We start from the raw sequence: 21,511 nt of genomic DNA on the forward strand, positions 1-21,511 counted from the left end.
GAAATTAACTGAATACAAGAGATTAATTCTCTTAATTAACTTCCTACCCCCAAGCGTTATGGGCTGGATTTGTCCCCCGATGGCGTAATGCTGGCACAGAGGGAGGGTATTCGTGCCAGAGCCGGGGTCCTTAAGCCTCTCCCAAGGACCTGACCTGGACATCAGCCAAATCCATCCCAAATACTTGGGAGACGAGATGGCAAAGATGGGAGGGATACTGGATTTGGGAAAAAGCAGCCAAAAAGAGGAAAAATGCATTTAAATAAAACACCAAGAGCAACCCTGGGCTCCTCCGCATCTAACCAGGCGTCGTTTGGGGGAGAAACACACCCAAAAAAGAGCATTTTCCGCTCTCCTGGAAGCTGGATTTACCAGAGCAAGAGCAGCACGTAGGAGATGCTGGTGCTTTTCCAGGTTTGAATTTCTGCTCATTGAAACGAGAAGGGTTTGGCACCGGTGCATCCTGAAAAATTCCCACCTCGCATCTCGCATCCCTGCTGCTGAGCTCCGGCAGGATCCCTGAGCTCATCCCTATAAATCATCACCCTGGAAGGATCCTGCCATCCCACTGCGGATCTTCATCAGCTTTATAAGGGGCAGGGGGAGGGGAGAGAATTTTAAATCAAACACAATTCGCAGAATTGTAGTGGATGGGCTTAGTAGGTTGATTTTATCATTTTACTTGGAAATGGGATGCTGGGATTAAAGCTCTGGATTTGGGATGAGTTGATGTTAGCCAAGATTAATGAGATGTGATACGTCACGATAAGCTGATCACTCCAGTTTGTTTTGGTTGATGGGACTGTGAGCTTGGCAGAAATAAAGCTAAACTGGATCCAAATTTGTTTAAGAACACAAATATGGCAAATATGGCAGGTTTTGCTTTCTCCCATATCAAGCCAGGGCAGAATTTAGCACCAAATAATTTAATTTTCCGATTGCTGAGAGTCAACCCTAACCACTGCATTGAAACTTTTAAAAAAAAAAAGCCTAAGTCCATTAAAACCACATTAAAATAGATCAGGATGTTCAAAGACAGCAGCCTCCAGACTTATCCTGGCCAAACACATCCCTAAAAAGCAGAGGGAAAAAAATCACATCCCTAAAAAGCAGAGAATCACTGGGAAGCATCGCCAGCACCAGCTCAAACTCAAGTCTGACCAATCCTGCTTTTTTTTTTTTTTTTGAGGGTTGTTTGGTTGTTTTTTGGGGGGATTTCTGCTCCTTTTTTCCATGCCGTTCACCCTACGTGCCCCACCCAGCTACCAAAATAAATCCAGCTTATTGCCTGCCACATGCACATCCCACTTTCCCAACCTGCTGGAGATGTGGAAGCGGTACCAGCAAGTGAAGCGCTGGGATAAGCCCGGCTTAACCTCCGGACTCCAGCCAGGAGGAAAAACCGGCTTCAAGTGACGGCACCAGCTTTGCTCCCCTAAAAACCAAGGAGGGAACGCCAGCACGGAAAGCATCATCGCGGAGAAGAACAGAACAGCCTGATTTAAGCCCGAACACTGGTGGTAGGAGGGAGAAGCAAAGAGTTACGCAGAGCCGATGCCTCTCTGGTGATTTAAAACTGAATTAAAAAGCATTTTTTGCTCAAGAGCTGCCCGATGCCGTAGAAGAAAAAGGTTTTTGCCCTTAAAACCGGATTCCTATGTCTTTCTCTATCCCCTGCGGCACGAGCAGTGCTGGTCACAATGTTTTCAACCTCTCCTTCGAGGGAATAGAGCTTTTTTCCTGAAAATTACAAATCTAAGTCGTTAACCAAAGAGCTACCTTGGCGCACGCTAGTTTTTTGGCTCCCGCGCTCGCATCCCAAGTTCAACAAGAAAAAAACTTCGGGAAAAATCATCCTGTCGGGCTCAAGAACTGCCAGAGACAACATCACTACCGCCAAGTTGGCCACGCTGAGCCCCAAACCCCAGCAACATGCAGCTGCGTCTATGGTTTTGCTCATTCTAAAGACCATTTATACAAACAAACAAACAAAAAATTTAAAATAATAATAATAATAAAAAAAAAAAAACAACAAAAAAAAGTAATTAAAAGACCGAGCCAGGAATGAAAACATATTTATTTATACAGAAACCAGGTCTAGGACTGAGTCGTTAAATAAGCTGCGTCTAACCTGTTTCTGAATCTTCACTGTCGGAGGAGCTGGACTCGCTGGTGCTCTCAGACTCTGAGGAGGAGAACCCCTTCACTTTAGAGGAACCAGCAATGACATCCACTTTCTCCGCTGCAAGAAGACAACAGTACGACATCGTTAGAGGCTAATTAATAACCCGCAGTCCTGCCTGGTGCTGCCTGCTCCTCCCGTACTGACAGCAGCAGCCACGCGGATGGGCTAAGCCGAGCTCCAGTCCTGCCTGTCTGCTCATTTGAACCGGGATTTAGGCCTCGCTTGAGCGAGGACCTTCCTCATCCTCCTCATCCCGGCTCCGAGCGGGAAGGTTTGGCTTTAACCAGCCCCTTTGGGTCTCCTCCTCCAGCTGGCTCGTGTCCAGCCAGGAGCCGGTGCTTAATCCCGCGTGGCTGTGTGACACGGGGTTGGAAACCCGCTGGGTTTTTCATTTTTTATTTGTTTTTTAGCTGCCTCAACTTGTTGGTGTAAGGAGGTGGCAGGAGGCCGAGGCAGAGGAAAGGACAAAAAAATCACCTTTTTTTTAATAGTTTCAATCAGAATCCCGATGGATGGGTACACGCTAGGATTTGCTCAAGCCACTGGCCACGCTGGAAGCCTTTACTAAAACTCCTACACTAAAGAAAAAGACCCATCTAAATATTTTCCTAAGGTATGGAAGGATAAAATCCCGAAGGATTTGGCCAGCTTTGTTTCCCCCTCTGATTTATCCTGAGAAGTCATTGCTACCCCCCTGGCCATGGGAAATCAAGGGACCCCCTTTAAATCCCCCTATTTCTCCCTCTGCTTGCTGCCACATCCTTTTGCTTTGGGTGGTTTATGTAAAAAAAAAAAGCTTTTCGTCATTCTTCAGTCGTTAATAAATACATGTGTTACACAAATCTGTATTTCAAATTGTATTAAAAATAGAAATGGGTATAAATTTCTAGATAAAATGTACCTAAATTGCGTTTATGGTTAGAACAAATGGATACAAAATACATTTCAACAGATCACAAGAGACTGAAATATTCAAAAGTCTATCAAAATAAGTTAAAATATCCATTAAAAAAAGGGAAAACCCCTCTTCTACCTCCTGAAGCGGAGGTGGGAGGCACAGGGAGCCCCCTCAGCCTGAATCCCGACATCCGTCCAGCACGCCGGCATCCCGCGGATGCTGAGGGGGAGGAACTGGGTGCCCCCCACCTCGCCACTGCTCCCTGCCCCCCAACAAAGCTCTGCTGCTCATCAGGAAGGTCCTCAACGGGTTTAAGAAAAATGGCTTGCATCAGATTGAAACAACCCACTTGCAGTGTTAATTGGAATTAAACCACCGACGTTTCGGGGGTATATGGGAATAAGCGGTGGTGTATCGGTGCCACAAAATTCCAGCCCCGCGGCAAGACTCGACAAACATTGACGTGTCATTAGAAAAACAGTAAATCCAGGAAAATTTGAAAAAAAAAAAAGACATAAAATTCCTCTTTTTCACTGGACAAAGGTCCCAAGCACCTCAATACCTGCACCCACCTTTCCTCCTCCCCATCTCTGCCTCCAGCCTGGAAAAGCATCGCTGGAGAAAAAGGAGAAAAAATTGGTTTTGGGGGCTAAAAGGTACCTTGAGGTTTCCTCTTCTTCCGTAAACATGATGTTACGTATCTCTCCAGCTCCCGTAAGGTGGATGGTTTTAATGTCTCAAAGTCAATCTCGATCTCATCGGGATTGGAGTTTTTGAGCGAGGGTTCTCTCGACTGGATGATATGGACAACTCGGCCCAGTTTTTCACCGGGGAGTTTATTAATGTCCAGGCTCAGCTGCCTCTTCTCCTCATAGGACATGGGTTTACACTTCTCCTCCTCCTCAGACTCGTAGGCTGGAGGGGGCTTGCTGTTCTTCACCGCCACAGGTTCCTTCTTACTACTTAAGAACAATTATAAAATGTTATTATAGAACAGTAATGCCGAAAAGCAGCCGCTTGGCTCTAACCTCTTAAAAACGTCACCACTACACGGTGGTGGGGTTAATAATTGGAACTTCCCGTTGTGGAAAGGAGCATCTTTTTCATTTACAGCTTGAGCTGGAAGCTCAGCCACAAGGTTGGGATGCGGAAAGCTGAGCTCAACCGGCTGTTAAAGACACCCAAGGCTGAGCTCTGTCCCACCAAGAGCCGAGCGGTCGCAGGAGGGAAAAATTCAGAATTCAGAAAAAGCAGAAGCAGCTCTGGAGGGGAATTCCTTCCATCCACTCTTGGATGGACCAAGGCTCAACCGATGCTGCCCGTTCTTCAACAGGAAAGGCGAGAGGTTGGGCTATTTCAGAGCCCAACACCCCGGTACGGAGAAGTAAAATCCAGCATCCATAAAAAAATATATATTCATAAGAAGGGGGAAAAAGCAATTACAGGGACTCCTTGCCATCACCGCTGGGGTTACCTACACTTCAAACCTGACGGATGTAGACCTATAGATATGCATCCCACCATCTGCAGCAGATTGAGTGCTAGTGCAGTTCATGAATGAAGCCTGGGTAGAAAATCACCCCCCAATTAGTAAATGATGAGGTTAATGGAGTCACAGACAGCCCGTTTCCCTCCAACAATCCGCTGCCGTGCCTGCTGGGGTTCATTCAAAGCCTCAATGCAATAAATGCTGCGGTGAGGCCCGGAGACGGAGACAAGCTCCAAGATCTTGTTCATTATTTCCTTCTTTCTTAATTTCATCTCATTACAGCAAAATATGCCAAACTACTCCTTTTCCCCCGGGGTTAAATACCAGGATCCTGCCTCCCCTTCAAGCCGGCAACTAAGTGGTAGAAACTCGGCTCTCAGCATCTTACATCTTCATTTAAAACTTACAGATCCCCCCCAAAAAGGGGGAAGGGGAAAGAATTAGAGGATTCAGGGATCTGAGATCCAACAGAGCAGCTCCAGGCGATTCCCCCCAGTTCACAGCAGCCACGGGGAAAAGCATCAGCCCCCCCCCCCCAAAAAAAAAACGAAGCTGAACTCATGGTTGGGACTTGACACCGAGCAAAAGGGGCTTGCTGCGAGCCAGCCCTAGCGCGGTGTCACTTGTCAAGAATCCTGCGTATAATTAGCAAAGGGGAAATAATTAAAAAAAAGCGAAGTGCTGCGCGGTAAAATGTTAGGTGACAGAACGGAGACGGGGCTGACCTGGAGGTACTGCTGTTGCTGTTGCTTTTCTTGGCCTTCTTGGGTGGTGGTTCCTTGGCTTTGCTTTTCTTGGCGTCTTCCAGCTCTTCCTTCTTTTTGTGCTTCTCCTTCTTCTTCTCCTTCTTGTCTTTCTCTTTTTTCTTTGGTTTGTTCTGCTGTGGCTGGGACAGGGCTGCAAGCTGTTCATGCACCGCTTTAAGCTGCAAGGCAGACACACACCAAGATCAAGATACTTTTGCCCAGCACCTCCTCCTTTTCCATATTAATTAACTTTTTTTCTCTACCGCCTAACGCTTTCTTATCTTTTAGGAACAATTACGTTGGTTCTTCCAGCTTTTCGTCACACTGGCATTTCTGGCCATGAAAGTGCTGGCCACCACCCGAGGAAGGAGACAACCTCTTTAGGGGCATTCCTCCCTGCTACGCACTAACAACGCTTTAATTAGCATCATTAACAATGCCACGAGCAGGGAAGATGTGGGAGTCAAGGCCAGGGGTTGGAGCGCTGCTCGTTATCTCACGGGCTTTCCCCACGCTGGGTAAATCCTTGCTCCACCCCGTGAGTTCAGGGGTGTCCCCCCAAGCACAAATTCCTGCCGCTGGGGACCACCAGTGTGTCGTCACTGCACAGGACCATCCTGACAAGCACCAATTCTTTCTGCTTCACTTGAAAAATGTGAAAAAAAAAAAAAAAAAAAGCAAAAAAAAAGAGCAAAGCTGATGGTCACTACTGTACAGCCAAGAAAGTCTACAGCTTTGAGCTGAAGTCCCCAAGGCCGCCAAGTCCAAGAAGAAGGATGCAGTGGGGACCCCCAATCCATCACGACGGGTGCGGTACCTGCTCCTGGAGCTCCGCTAACCGCTGAGCTCGCTCTTCCTCGGAGTCATCCGACGAGCTGTCGCTGTCGGAGGAGCTATCACTGCTGCTATCGCTAGAGGAAGGGGGAGCCACCTTGGTGGGAGGTGGCACCACCACCGGAGAAGAAGCTGGAATCACAGGTTCTTCTGGTTCATCTGGCATCTTGGCGAAGCGCATCTCAAACACGTCCTGAAAATAGAGGGTTAAAAATAACATGTGGTTTGGCAAAGCAAGGTACTACAAGCACGGCTGGGATCTCCAGGGTGTTCCCTACGGATTTGTGGTCTCCACCTGAACAACCGCCACACTGCGTGTTGCAGAAAACAGAATTTCCTGGAAGCTCCAAGCCCACTTGGAATTTTGACTGTCTCCAAGATGATTTGGGGGCTAAAATTTACCAACAAGGAGGAGAAGACTCATTTAAAAGCCACATCATCCAGGTACTTGAGATGTTCCACATCTTCCGCAATGGATCTGTGGAGAGCTGAAGGCAGGAACTGCAGCTTCGCGGTTCCAGTCCCCTCTTCAACCTGCCTGGATTTTCCTGACCCGCATCCCATCAAAACCACCTCAATTCAACCCAACCAACTTGCGCAAAGACATTACCCAATATCCTCATGAGCAAGGGATGCAACACCAGTTTAATTCCAGTTATCCCACCGATGTCAAAGTCCTTCTTTGTCCTAAAGCCTGACAGGAAAATCCATTTTCATTTGAACCTAAGACAAGGCAGATCAGGTGGGAAAGCCGGCTGTATTTAGAGGGTTTGCAGTGTCTTTTTTGTAGTTTCCCAGAAGAGGAACGAGTGCCTCTCGCATCCCAAAAAAGCTGTTTTTTCCCCCAAGGTGCCACCTTGTGAAAGGTGAACCACTTGCAGACCAAAATCCTATTTTTTGAGCACCTCCTACAATGCTAATGAGCCTTGAAAACGGGCTTGATTCATCTGATTTTAGGTATTTAGAAGTCAGGCACTAATTTCTGAGCTTAGTGACTCACCCCAGGCTCCTTTTGGAGCCCGTAAGGAGCCCGGCAACTCCCAGATGATGACTGAAGATGGTGGGATGGACATCTCCAAGGCGGCACAAGTGTCAGTGTCCACATCTTCAACATCAAATCATAAAATAAACCAGGTCATTTCTCCTCTTGCCTATTAAAGGTTTGACTTTCTGTCTACAGTTACTGTTTATTTTTATTATTTTCCAAGTCCTGGGTGCGTGGCTGTGACCAGAAACCCACCAGCCAAGATTGGTGATTTTTAAAACCCAGTGAACTGTCTATTTATATTATATGCACGTTTATATTGATTTATAAAACTTAACTCAAAATCCTGCAGCCAACACCCCCACGAAATCACGCTGATTTAACTCATCACTCGAGCGTGGGAGCGATGTTTCCCATCCTGAGGGTGCCCAGCTCTTCTATTTCAAGCTCATCCTCGTGATTTTAAGGACCTGTTGGGTTCTCTACTACTCAGCATCCATTATTTTTCCACCCTAATTATAAAGCCGAGCAGGTGGAGCACTGCTGGACTGCATTTCTCCATCCTCAGCCGCCTCGTGCCTTTACTCAAGGTTTTTTTTCTGCAGCCTGGGTGTTTCTGGGCGTGGGAGATATTGCTTTGCTGCTTCCATCTGCTGGCAGAAACGCTGCCAACTTCACCGACAGGCTCAGGTTCAGATTTCAGGGGAAGGAGCAGAAAACGTGGGAGGAAAAGGAGAGATTTCCCAGCTCCTCAAGCTTGCAGAACAACGGAGGCACACACGTGTCACTGAATCGCTGCACTTAATGGGTGTTTACAACTTAATTACTGTTTTCTATCAACCAGAAAGTCTGATCCTTGATTATCACCAGCAGGCAACGCTCCACCAGCATATATACTCCATTTCAAAGTTCTCTAGGGTCAAAAATAAACCCCCTGGGTTGTTTTTTTTTTTAACCTACCTGGTCTTTTAATTAACAGCAAGGTTAATTTAAAGTTCCTTTGTGTGAAGTTAAAAAGCAATCCATCAATTCGAAAGCATCCAGGTTAGGCAAAGCCCTCAACGTCTGAAGGATCCCAAGAATCCAACCAGAGAGGGATGAGAAAAACCCGTGAGTGGATAATGAGCAAATTAATGACTTTTTAATCAGGGATTCTTAGTCCTACATCACTGGTACCACTGAGCCATCCTCACTGGGACCAACATGAACCGTAAACATCTTCCATGCACCGACAGTAACCTGAAAATCCAAGAAATCATCTTCTGAGGGTGAAGTGGTCACAAAAAGCAGGAGAACGATTATTCCAGAGGCAGATGTTTCCCGCACAGAGGGTAACGCTGAAGGCAGCGCCTGCCACCGTCTATTAACAAAGATGCCATGTTTATTGTTTACGGGTACACAAGTCCAAACTTGAATCTTTAGCATCGTTTCCAAACCTCAGCAGTGCTCCAGCAACCTCTGTTTTTTTACGTTTTATTTCTGAAATCAGTTTTCTGGGCACGGGAAAAGCAAACGGAGAGGTGCCACCGCGGTCTCACAGGGTGGGAAGCGGGATGCAGCCAGTGCTGTGGTACTAACCTCCATCCCATCACCGCTGCGGGGCTGGCTCTGAAATTTAATGCCCATTTTCTGGGGATTACTACGTTGAAAATGCACTTTTTTTCACCTTTCTGTGTCAGAAATAAGTTTCCCGAGTGGTTGATCTTTGCAGGGATGTATTCCCAAGCCTGTCCACTGGATTGATGCAGATGAAATCCCGATTTCATCCAGCCCTTGGTCCAGATGGTATCACCTGGCAATGCCAGTCACTGAGGATTTTCCCTCATAAAAAAGTTGAAAGAAAAGAAAAATACCACGTTTCCATGAAACTATTCAGTGCTCGGCAGCCTGCACCGCAAGTGACCGGAATTTCATATCAGGAATCGCCTTTTCATTCTGCTGGTTGTTGGAAAACGCTCCAAGATGTTGCTTAAAGAGGCTGCGACTTTCTGCGTTAAGACTAAAAACAAGAAGGAAAAGAGCAGCCGGAGGGTGAGCATCGTGTTTTCCGGCATCTACTTATCGTAAAATCCAGAAAAAATATTAGTAAGATGCTGAATCCTACTAAATTCATTATAAAAGCAAGGCGAAACACAGATTTACGCAGCGTATATTAATCTCAAATTAAGCCAGCCCAAACCTGAGCGGTATTTTGAGAAAAGCATCACAAAAAAAATTATGAGTGGTTAAAAACTGAGGACCCATCTCGGAGGACGCAGGTGCCGGGTTTGCTGCCACTTTTGTTTCTCTGCCTCCGTCACGGCTTCACATGTGGAGCGAAGCAAAACCGCTGGCAGCCCCTTCACGAGCCGCTGTTTTCCTTGAGCGAAGCTCTTCTGACGTCGGTACCGGGGGGGGAGGGTTTGCATCACATGGAGTTTTTTAAAAGTTTTCCAGGTAGCAAAACCCAGCAAAGCTATTAATATCCAGTTTCTCCTTCCCCCCACCCCCCCCAATTTAATAGTTTTTCCCCCAATCTTAACATTTTTCCCACGCTTTCTAGTGTAAACTCAGATCCTTTCCCAGCTTGTTTTCTGCCGGTTGAAGCAAACGACGTCGATTTTCTTCTCCTTTCACAGTGACAGCTCCGCCGCCACCCCACTCTGCTCCGTGCCACCTGAGTCACGCTTTTCTAAGCTCATAAAACCTCTTCCCGTACTGACGTGCCTCCTGTGTCCACGCATCCCCCTGAGCCCATCCCGCGTCTCCTCCTTGTTGCGGCCAAGGCATCTTTCCAGCATCCCGCATGTGGCTCCACGAGGATTTGGGGGACTTCATGGCAGCTCCCAGCTGCTCGGCTGGTGAAGTTATTAAGGAGCGACGAAGAGCAGAAAACCTTATTTCTTAAAAAAATTACAAATATGCTCACAATCCTCCCAGAAAAAAAAAAAAAAAAAAGGGAGGAATTAGCATTTAAGGGAGCTAATTACCTGAAATGACCGATAACGGGGAATGGCCAAGTGGTTTTAATGATAGGTGTTGAAATGTTTTGGTCAAAACCTACCAAATTTAGGAGCTCTTCATCCCTTTGCAGCGGTTTTCTGTGGCTGCCGTGAGCTCCTTCAGCAGCAAAAGGAGCTCGGTCTCTCCCAGACCCGCTGGGAGCAAAGTGCTTTTCCCTGCTTCAGCCAGCAGCTCCAAATTCCCAAGAAACGAAGGAAACCCGATTTTATTTTTTTTTTTTTGGAGCGGCACAAGCACTTCGCACAAGACACGGGGCTTCTTTAGCTGCTAATTCATTAATTACAAACCTTTCAGGAAGGAGCAAAGCAGAAAACTTCACCAGAAGAATGTCAGGAAGAGGAAATTAAAGCAGCACAATGCAACAGGTACTGTCGTTTGTTTTCTTTCCAGGTGTTTTGGGGAGAAAAAGTGACATTTTGGAGCTGTGCTTTCGCCTCATATTCCTTTATCATCAAGAAGCAAACCGAGCTGAGTCAGCTCACTCTTTGTATCACTTCTACAGCAAAAAATGTCATTTTTTTTTTACTGTAATTCACCACACTCATTTTTTTTTTTTTTAAAAAAAAATGTTTTTTCAGGACTATGTGGCTTGGAAAAATAAGTCAAGAGAGATGGTGGTATTCATCAAAATCCGAAGTGACAACGCGCGTCCTTACCTGCAGCTTCCGCGCCATGGCCACCACCTCGTGGTCGGCGGGGTTGTACTTATAGCAATTGGAGAACATCAATCGTACGTCTGCCGCGAATTCCTGAGCATCTCGGTATTCCCGGTTCTCCAGTTTAGACTAGAAAGGAGAGGAGAGGGAAAAAAACCAACAAAACTCCCCACTATTAACAATGCAAATACGTCAGATCAATCAATTGAATAAATACAGCTCCGTGGCGCCCACCGACTCCACACACCCGTTATCTCCCTACGTCTGGACAACTGATTTTGATCAAATGAAGGATGGTGGATGGTTTGTAAAAACCAGAGCTGACTACGGGCATCCTCAACGATGCTCAAGAGGTCTCCAAGCCACCTTCTTGGTGGCTGATGGCCGCTGGGTGGTTTGGATGAAGAAGGGAGCAGGGATGCTGTGTTGGAAGAGCAGTGCTCAAGGGCAGGAGCACGAACTGACCTCAACCAAGAAGGGTTAAACCTCCACAAACACCCAAGACTGTGCATTAGAACAATGCCGTGAGCTCCAATCGATCCCCTAGAAAGATCTCAAGAGTTGTCTGACCGGTGTTGCCTGGTGGGAGGGACAGAGGCCACCGGGATGGTCCTTCACTTAACGATGGAAGAAGCTGACAGGCTTTGGTGACACATAAAGACAGGATTCAACCATCTCAAATGCTTTCAACCACCCACCCTTCCTCCAGGAATCACGCTGGTGTCTCTAGAGCTTGGACCTCTACCCTAGGAGAGCACAGACCCGCTCTACGGCCACCTGCTCCTGTCCCATGCCTATGTGGAGCTGGGAGGACTGATCCAGGTGGAGAGAGCCTTGAAATGACCCCTCACCCCCCCAAACGCCGCATCCAGCTGTGGCAATGCCAGCTGAGCCAAGAGAAGCTTCAAGCCTCCTCCTCCCTCCTTGGGAAAGCAGGGCTGACTAGGACAACTGGAAGACAGAGAACGCTCGACAGCTGTCCCAGCAACATCTGCCAAGGGTGACCTCAGCCACGCAGCCCTGCCAGACACCGGGGCAGCGAGATGGACAGGCAGCAACAGACGTGCAAGACCTAATGCTCATTGCTGGCCAGGCTGGAGGAGAAAGAAGCAAGGCCAGAATTTACTTCAGCATCCCCCAGGTTTGGCCCACCAAGATCCTACGGGTCCAGAACGCCGCCACGAAGGAAGAGCCGTCATCATGGGTGGCTTCAAGCCTGGCATAACCTCGGCAAGGAGTGGGCTGTGGGAAGGGGAAACCGAGTCCTCCGGGTTTAGAACGCAGAGCCAACGTGGGGGAAGCAGGAGTCAGAGCTAAGCTTAACCTGCTGGCACCTAAGCTCATCCTGCAGCTAAAAAGTTAAGACTTCTAAATAATGACTTAAGGTTGGCTAACTAGAAAGCTAACTCCTAAATCATTAATTAAGGTTTCCTGACGTTAGACTTCTACATCACGAATTAACATTCGAAGGAGAAACGTGGATGCCTTTGCAGGCGGCTTTTTAAAATGACACAGCTTCAATAACAAACTAAGGTTTCAAGGGGAAGCACGGATGAATTTGCAGTTGCTCTTGACAATGGGGCAATTCTAAACCAGACAGAACTAACTGTGCTTGAGCAGATGGATTTAGACAGACAACTTCAGAAAGACAGCCCTTTATTTCAAAAAGAATCGAAAATGGGGCTGGTTTAAATCAAATCCCCTTCTTCCTGCGATTTATGCTCTCTGAGGCCATCTCCTGGACTACAATAAAAGGGAAGATTTAGACAGTAATGGAAATTTTCTATAAAAAACCCCATGCGAGCATTTCCTAAGAGTCCTTCTGGAAGGATGCCGGCTTGTTTGTTTTTCCCAAATGTCAGGATAACAGCAAGAGAAGAAGAGAGACCGAATGTACCAGAACCCTAGGGCCAAAATAAATCTGGCAGACATCTGGAGCCGCCCAGTGCGCACACGTGGGGAGAAAACGCCCTTTTTGATCTGCTCAGACCCCGACCTCCCCCCTCCTATAAACCTGAGCTTACTTTGATTGTGCTCAGATCCATGGGATGTTTAATGATATCGCAATAATCGTGCAGTCCCAGGGCTTCCACATCCACAGGTTTGTAGAAGGGCCAGGCGTAGGCGGCGTGTTTCTTGGCGAACATCTCTTTGATGATCCCACTGCAGTATTTTAACTGCTCAGAGATTTTGCTACTCTTTTCTACCACGTGTTGTTGCGAGTCTGGAACGTCCTTCTTTGGAGGCTTCACCGGGCGGCTGCTTTCCCGGCGCGGACCCAGCTTGGTGGACTTGGGTTCAGCGGGCAGCGATGACGATTCGTGGATTGGGTCGATGGTTGTTGGCGTTGTGGTGTCTGCTTTCCTCTTCACCCCTTTTTTTGTCTATAACCAATCAAATAAAGCAGTATTACATTAGGCATCATGATTTTGGCTTCAAGCACGTTGTGTTTCTTGTGGCGCTGACTCAAGATTTGCCCATCACTAGTTGACTCGAGCCTCAGGGCAACACTACGAGGACACTGGAAGCCCTTCAAAAATATTCAGCTATTGTTGGTCTGTGCTGAGTTCTACAGAAAACCATGGATTATCTCTGTTGTACCAGCAAAGATCAATGGCATGAGTCACCACAGCAAGCTGAGATTTCCCTCCTGAGTCATATAAAGCTCAAGAAAGGAAGTTTTTAAGAGGATAAACAGGGTTTCCATGCAAACCTGGGTGGGACTCATCAAGTCTAACTTAAACTGGTGTCAGAGAGGGTCACGTAGGCTCCTCACATTTCTCAGAACATCATTTTTTGGACCAAACTGTGGCCGTTTGCCTTCAAACGTGACTTCAGCAGCAAAGCAAAGGGCGACCACTTGACGGGCTGCGGCATTTCTACGTGGTGAAGGTAATTAATTTAAGCTGTCACAGGAAGGTAACTAAGGAATCACCTACCTTCACGGGCTGGGCGGGTGTTGGGATAACAGGAGGGTGAGGCTGGATGGGCTGGGGAGCCGGGGCCGGCGGCGCAGGGGCCTGGGGAGCAGGTGGAGGCGGCGCAGGAGGTTGAGGAGGCACCATCGTCATTACTGGGGTCTGGACGATGAGGTCGGGGGTGACGGAAGGGAAGGAATGAGTCGTCTGCGCAGACTGGAGGTTTTGCTGCGGCGCCTGCGTCTGCACCGGGGATGACGCTTGGGTTGCGTTCGGTACCGTTGATGATCCCGGTTTGGATGTCACTGCCAAGAGAAAAGAAAGAAAGAAAGAAAGGGTTGCTTCCCTCTCCACACTTAGTTGCTTTAACGGGAAAACCAATTCATCTTTCGTAATAACACCACTTAAAAAACATTGCTCAGTAGATAATTAATACCTCGCAGCTCCTGTTCTTGAGCAACCAGTCAGGGACAAACATCGTGTTTTCCTTCACAAGGATTATTTTTATGGTATTATTTTGCTGGGTGAAGAAGCTCAGGATCTTACTAAAACCTCTCCAGAAAAAGAGCAAAATCAGCCACGGACATCCTCCTCTCTGCCCTTCCCAAAAGATTTCTGGCAGGCAGGGCAGGACAAGTGCCCCTTTCCCTGCCTATCCCTTTTTTCTAGGCAACGATTCTTGATTATCATCATTCTGGAACCAAAACGGTGCAGCTCTTCCTTCGGGAGCAATTTCTGCTCTATGATCAAGAAGAGTTTCTTCATTCTCGGGGACTTAAAAGTCATCACAGCTGCTACTGTCCAGGGGAAACCTCTCCCGATGGCTGGGGAGCGAGGGCGTTAGGTGGTTTCAAACACGGGGTGACCGCGGAGGTGGGGACACGGCAGCGCCGTCTCTGGACCTTCCAGCGTCCCTGGGAGTCCCCTCCTTGCTTGAGCTGCTGCTGCTTTGCAGGGCAAAGCTCTGATCAAACCTCCCAACTTTCCGGCATGATCCAACAGCCTCCGGAAGGGGAATGCTGCAAAGCCTGGATGATGCTGGGATACACCCCCGTGCTTCCAGCAGACCTTCAAGACAAAGGTATCAGCAAAGTGAGACCGACCCCAGAGGTTTGGGATCAGCAGGTGTTACCGGAGCGCCTTCTGCCAGACAGCACACGTACCTCATTAGCAACAATTAATTTTTATCTTCAGCCAGAAGAGAGCTCAGTGTTTTGGAAAAGGTGGCGACTGATCCCTTGTGCACATCCAGAGCAGGGGGAAATCCCACCGCTCGATCCGTACCCGTGCTCCCCGCAGCAGGGGCTGCATTTTGGCTGCTCTTTCGTCACTCTTACAAGGAAATTCTCCTGAGCCCGACATGTTAAGCTGTGTGTTCTGCCCTGCCGGCTAGCCAACACCTCTTCCAAGAATCACTCCAAAATAATAATTCATCAGAAAAGAACCACAGCCAGATTTGCTCCCAGTGGATCCCCAGGAGCTGCAGTTATTGTAATCCCACTAGAAAAATGTTGCGCGTTGATGCTCGACTAGGACTGCTAGCAAGCTTATTTTGGCTAGAAATGAAACAGCAACCTATTAAGAGAACAAAATCCTGAGTTTTCATCCCATTCTCCTCATAAAATGACATCAGAGTGCTGAAATCCCCAAATCAGGTGGGAACTTGCAGCCAGAAGGATCCTGTAGCCCTGCTGGGATCCCAGGGGTCCTGCTGGGATCCCAAGGTCTTGCTGGGATCCCGAGGTCCTGCTGGGATCTCAGGGTCCTGCTGGAATCCTGAGGTCCTGCTGGGATCCCAGGGGTCCTGCTGGGACTACGAAGAAGCTCTTGCATCACTCAGGCAAAGCCCACATGTGTCACCTCCCACCTTACACAGGAGCTGGAAGTTTCTATTGGACACCGGCGGGGGTTGCGCAGCGGAGCTTTTCGGCCAGCATCACACCTGGGTTTTAATAACCCTAAATCCATTACTACACACTGAATTATTTACTACACAATAGGATTTAACAGGAGGTAGAAAGAGGAAAACCATCTTGCAGGTCCCCGGATAGATATTCCACATAGTAAATAGAGAGCTATTATATATTATATTTCTATTCTATGCAGTAAATCACAACACGGAAGCACTCAGGGTGGGATGCCCCAGGCTATGTATGTACAGAATTTCCAGGTGAACCTACAGCTCCCTCCTGGTCAATACTATAGGTGAAGAGCTGGAGGGTGATGAGCTCAGGTGGGGACCTATAGATTCTATACACTGTAGGGTCACAAAGAGGAAAGGAGACCTGTGTTTGTAAGCGCCCTCTACGTCGCGTAAGTAAAAAGATCTTCTCTACGGGCGATTTCATCACTTCTCCTTCCAAAAGATGCTGAGAAAGGAGATGGCCAGTAATTCTCTAACCAAGAAGAGCTTCTCCCTGCACACAGTGCCTACAAAAAAATAACAATTAAACAAAAATAATCTCAGCTACAAGTAATCACGACTTGGTCACACGCAGGAAAAAAGCAGCAACTGCGTCTGTTCAGGCTTCCAAACCTGGATTTCACCACGCTGAAAGGACTCACGGACACGGAGAGAAAGAAAACTTGAGCCACGCAAGAGAAACACGCATGGAAACACACACAGTCCTCCCCTGGCGAGAGAACGGACGGCAAAAACCTGCCCAAGGCACAGGAAAAGAAAATAAAGCCAAAGTCATTAAAGCAGTTTGAGCTGTTCCAACTTTTTGAGCCTTTTTTTTTTTTTTTTTTTTTGTTCTTTTGTTCTTTGGTGGTTTAGATTAAAAGATGTTCTGGAAACAGTAGGACGCCCCTCCGCGCAGACAGCTGATGACGGTGGGTAAGAGCTGAGGGAAGACCCAGTGGATTTAATAAATCTTGCTCTGAATTTGCAGCAGCTGCCCAGGCGATGGCAGTGCAGAAATGCTTTCTCTTCCAACAGCTACCCAGGATGTTCAGCAGTGACTCGTGAAGTCCAACTTTTTTCCTCTATGACTCAGACAACTGGTTTTCAAATCCTCTCCGAGGGTCAACCCTCGAGCTGCCTGGATATCTTCCACTGATTTTCCAGTAAAGCTCGGAAAATAACCCACTGAGATCCCAGCAGCACCAGTCCGAGGCTGACACAGCATCAGAACAGATGCGAGGATTCAGTGTTCCAGAAGGGTTGTGGGATGTAGGCAGTAAAAATAGGGTCATATCATCTTTTTTTTTGGTGGCACAAGCTTGGTGACGCTCCTGCACGTGCTGTTTTCCTTGGGATCGCACAGCATTGGGGTTAAAAGAATGGGAATGACACAAGATGGAGATGAGAAATGTCTGAAATTCAGAAGGCGAGCTCCAAAGTGGACACGCATTGGACGAGGTGCCATTGAGATCGAGTCATGGCCAGGATGTTCTCAACCCTTTGAGGAACGATCCGATGGCATCAGCAGCCGATGTTGAGCCTGGGGGATGGTTGGAATCCCAAGTAAATGAGCTAATGAAATCCTCGAGGTACAGACAGGGGAATCGGAAGACAATTTTACCTCTAGTAGCAGTCACATCTACATCCAGTTGTGGTGTCCACACTTCTGGATGTGAAAAACTGGAGCAGGTTCATAGAAGAGCTGTAAAGGAGGACTAAAAGATTGGGGAAAAAAAAATCCGCAGAGCAGAAGAATCTGATTATTAGAGAACACAGAGCGAATGGAGGGGAGCCTTCAACATAACGGAGTTAATTAAAGAAGAGAAGAGTTCAGACCAGAAACGTTAGCAGGAAAATACCTAACTTGGCAGCTATTTCGTGCACTCCTTAAGTGCCAGCAGAGATTATTTTCTTTTTTTACTCGATTAGATGCTCTCCTATCAGACAGACTAAATAAATGAACCGAGTGGTTGAACTGTACTTTTATATTACGCAGCAGAGAGAGGACCGGCTTAAGTGAGAAAAATGGTAATTTCTGAGCCTTTAAATCCAGGAGCAAAGTGTAAAAAAAAAAACCAAAAAAAGCCTATATTGTTAACATAAAGCCTTAAGGTACCACCAGACACAAATACAGAACATCATTTTACTGATTTATAACCTTAAAGAGGGTTCAAAATGCTGCAATTCCACTTTATGCTGAGCCTAAAGCATGCAGATTGATTTTTCAGCCCTACGAAGGAGCAAGACGAGGTCAATCCAACAGCCTGGCTGCAGGAAAAAGGGATTTCTAGGATTCTGGCTGAGCACAAAGCAAATTCATCTTCGGGGAGCAGCGTTCTGCCTCGCTTGGGGCAACGCATCCTTACTAAGGATGGCGAGCTCCTCGAGCATCAGGCAAAACTTAATAAATGAGGCGTGGCAATTAGAACTTGAGGATGTTACAGGAGGAGAGCAGTGGGTTTATGACGCTCAGGACTGGGTTCAGACGCTCTCCCTGCCATGACTCCCTCAGCAGGCTGGAGCCACCACATCGAAAGCTGCTTCCTCGGGGGTCCCTGCTGCTTTTTTTTATGACAGCAAAGCAGCTGTGGAACTCCAAGGGGTCTGGCATAACTGAATTCACTTGGCATTTTAACCCCTGAGGTGCTGTGAGGGGTATTTCACCACCTCAGCTCCCCCCACGGCAGAAATGAAACGCTTTGACGATCGCTCTCAGCTTTTTACCTGCGTGGAAGAGCTGGGAACGCTGATGTGTCTCCAGCACTATAAATACACAAGCCTCAGCAGTGCTGTACGCAAAGCCTGTCCCCAACACTCCTCCTCCCCCCTGAAAATGACACCCAGAAGCCACAGACGAGGGACTTCGAGGACATCCCCCAGTCCTGCCCTTCACCAGAGACAACCTCCTGAGGACAGGCCAGCGCACGAGGCAGCCACCCTCCTTCCCACCCCGTTTTAGACACTCTACATGGTAAAGAGAGGCACTGAGAATACTGACAACCACAGGAGGATGCCTGGGTTTTAATTAACACCCCAATTAAGTGCTCTTCATTCAAGCAAGGATAAAACCGGGTCCAGAGCTTGCGGTCAAGACACTGCGTGAAGCTGAGCGGCACTTATCCAGAACCATTCTATGAAGAAGTGTCATACCTGCTTCCTTCCTTGCACGTCCTCTTCCTTTCGTCTGGGCTATAACGATTTCCGTTTCCTCCTGGGTCATTTCGGAGATTTTCTGCAGGAAAAGCTTTTCTAGAGCTTCTGCCATTAAGACTATGTCATCCCCTGGCTGGAGGGAAAAATAATTAAAAAAAAAGGATAAATTAGTCAAGGTATGTATTTCCAGAGAGAATTTGGATTTTCAGCCTCCTCAGCGCTGTCGTTTCGTTACAGTGCAGCGGGAAGCCATGTGGGATGCTGCCCCAAGCATGGAATACACAAATCCTCACCCTAAAGTTGTTGTATTTTCTAGGTAAAACCAGATGATGGGCAAGGACATCACCAAGCAGATGCACTGGATAATAAACTGATGCAAGGTGTTACCTGCCTGCAGCAAACTCTGTTTTTGGAAGGAAGGAAGGGAAAAAAAGAGGAAAAAGTGGAAAATGGAAGCGGTGGGTTAATGCCAGCCAGTCATTTCCACCATGTGAGAGCCCCCTGCCCTGGTGGTCTCACCGAAGAGGTCTCTCCGTAGAGGAGCAGAATAGGGGGTAAGAGCTTGGCCCCTTGCAAGGAAATTTCCTCCCTGGAAAAGGAGGTTTTTAAGGAGGAAGAGGACTGTTGTGAGCCTCTATTTGTTGCTAAATCAGTGTGGAAGGAGAGGACAGGATGAAGTGGTCTTGACAGATCTGGAGAAGGCAAAGGTTGGGAAAAAACCCAGAGAGGATGAGACCACCTGCCCAGGAGCACCCTGCAGCAGTGGTCTCACTGCTCCAGGGAGGTCTGGAAGGTCTTCTGTGGATAGTAATAAACCTTGGCGGAGAGGGAAGAGCAGGTGGCAACAGAAGAAGAGTCTGGATTGATGTGAAGACAATAACCCAATGGCCATCACTGTCATGACGTGGTGACACCAAGAGGAGGCAGCTCTGGCTCTGCCATTGGCACCAGGACCAGTTAAAACCACGCTGGCCCGTCAGACGGCACGCACAAACCTGCTCTGCTGATGGTTTGCAGGCTCCATGAGGCCGACAGAGATGTTTCTTCAGACGCTTTTCTGCCCCCAGCCTGGAGGACACCAGTGAAGATGAGGGAAGATCAGGGGAGAATCAGGGAGAAAGCTGGCAGGGGGAAGACACCGTGGTGGGAGAACGTGACGGAAGACTTGAAGGCAAATATCGAGTAATTGAAGCCCTTCAGAGCTCACCCTCGTTCACGTTAAATGATGCTGGCTCAAACCAGGAAAGGCAATGGCCAAGGAAACGGTTCTGAAGGACCAAAACTGCTAATGCCTGGGGGTTTTGGAACAAACTAGAGAGGTCTTGTGCAGTATTTCTGAGAGGAGGAGGAAAAAAAGGTCAAAGCACACAAGAGCAACAGGAATGGAGATAAAAGACCTGGGAGAACCAAGGACAGAAACCAAAGGGGAACTGAAATGCTCTGGCAAGTGGTGGTGGAAAGGGTGGAGTGGTCGGCGAAGGAGAAGGCTGAGGCGCCGACCACGTCTTGCCGACCTCGAAGACAGCAGTAAACCCTTCGTTGGTGTTTGTGGTTCTTCTGCTACTTAACAAGACAACGAGCGAGCAGCTTGTGCTCAGCCTAGTACCACCCCTGAGAATCTTCTCCAGCTCTCCAAGCTCCACCACTATTCCCAAGTTTTGGCTGACACAGGCCACTCTCCCACCACCACCATTTGCAGAAATGCCCTGGGATGCTCCTCATGCCTCCAGATTTTTATTTTTTTTTCCTCCACCCCAACTGTTTATAAAATGGTTTTCAGGATGTTTCTCACTCTCCGGAAGGGAATCTTCTCAACGAGGGCACAGTCAGGCATGACAAACTCGACGTGCTGCTCCGTGTATCCCTGGTTTTTCCCTACCAGCATGAAGTCAGCTCCTTACCGAAGCTGTAGGACATCAGCAGCACAGACCTACTTCTCAAGGAGCTGTTTGATAACGTTGGAGGCTCTGCTCAAGTCAGACCCTAAGAAAATCTTAAAAATTGCCTTTTAAGAAAAAAGAAAAAGAAAAAAAGAAACCAAACAACGTCGAGACTGAAGGTATCTGCTAATACTTCTCATGGGAGGGAAGGCTGCTGAGCCAGCCCTGTCTGCTTCTTGCTTCTCAGCAGAAGACCGACGCACCTGAGCTCCCAACAGATTAATCCCATTTGTTTTCCTAAAGAAGCTGATCTCGACAGTTGTTCCTTTTAAGGACCGTTCAAACAAGCAATGCCTGCATTTCTGCAGACTTCCCTTGGAAAAAGAGGATGCAGATTTCCCTTGGGGAAAAAAAAAAAAAAAGGCAGATTTGGGAACTTTCTGTACCTTATTGTAGATGTAGCAGTTTGTAAACATCGTGTTAAAATCCTGGATACATTCTTGAGCGTTCCAGTAGTAGTTATTCTCCAAGCGTTTCTTTATTGTTCCCATATCCATCGGAGTTTTAATTATCTTATAATAATCCTGCGAAGGGCAAAGAGGGAGAGGTCAGTGTGGGAACTGAAATGTCAGTCAAGTTTAAGGTCTGGGATTGCTCCGTCTCATCCCCAGACCCACCTGGGTGAGATCCTCCACACCCAGCAGATACTCAGCCCACCAGACTTCAATCCCATCAGCCTCTCAGCTGGGATTTTTCATTAAACAGAAGGAAAAACCTTTGGGCGATGAGTAATTCAACCCCAGAAGCACCAAAACGCCACGATTCTGGGATTTTGGTTGGTAATGGTGCTGAGTAATT

At 47.7% G+C, this 21,511-nt stretch overlaps 1 protein-coding gene across 1 annotated transcript in view; it reads right to left on the minus strand.

Moving 5' to 3' along the window:
* Positions 1-21,511, minus strand: part of BRD4 (bromodomain containing 4) — a 75,772-nt gene that overhangs the window by 17,988 nt on the left and 36,273 nt on the right. The window contains 9 exon segments of the mRNA XM_055699994.1: positions 2,132-2,242; positions 3,744-4,042; positions 5,298-5,497; positions 6,136-6,345; positions 10,797-10,925; positions 12,821-13,180; positions 13,736-14,019; positions 18,771-18,906; positions 21,100-21,237. Coding sequence (XP_055555969.1) covers positions 2,132-2,242; positions 3,744-4,042; positions 5,298-5,497; positions 6,136-6,345; positions 10,797-10,925; positions 12,821-13,180; positions 13,736-14,019; positions 18,771-18,906; positions 21,100-21,237 — 1,867 coding nt within the window.

Source organism: Falco cherrug (genome assembly GCF_023634085.1).
Source record: "Falco cherrug isolate bFalChe1 chromosome 11 unlocalized genomic scaffold, bFalChe1.pri SUPER_11_unloc_3, whole genome shotgun sequence".
NCBI classification, from domain to species: Eukaryota; Metazoa; Chordata; class Aves; order Falconiformes; family Falconidae; genus Falco; species Falco cherrug.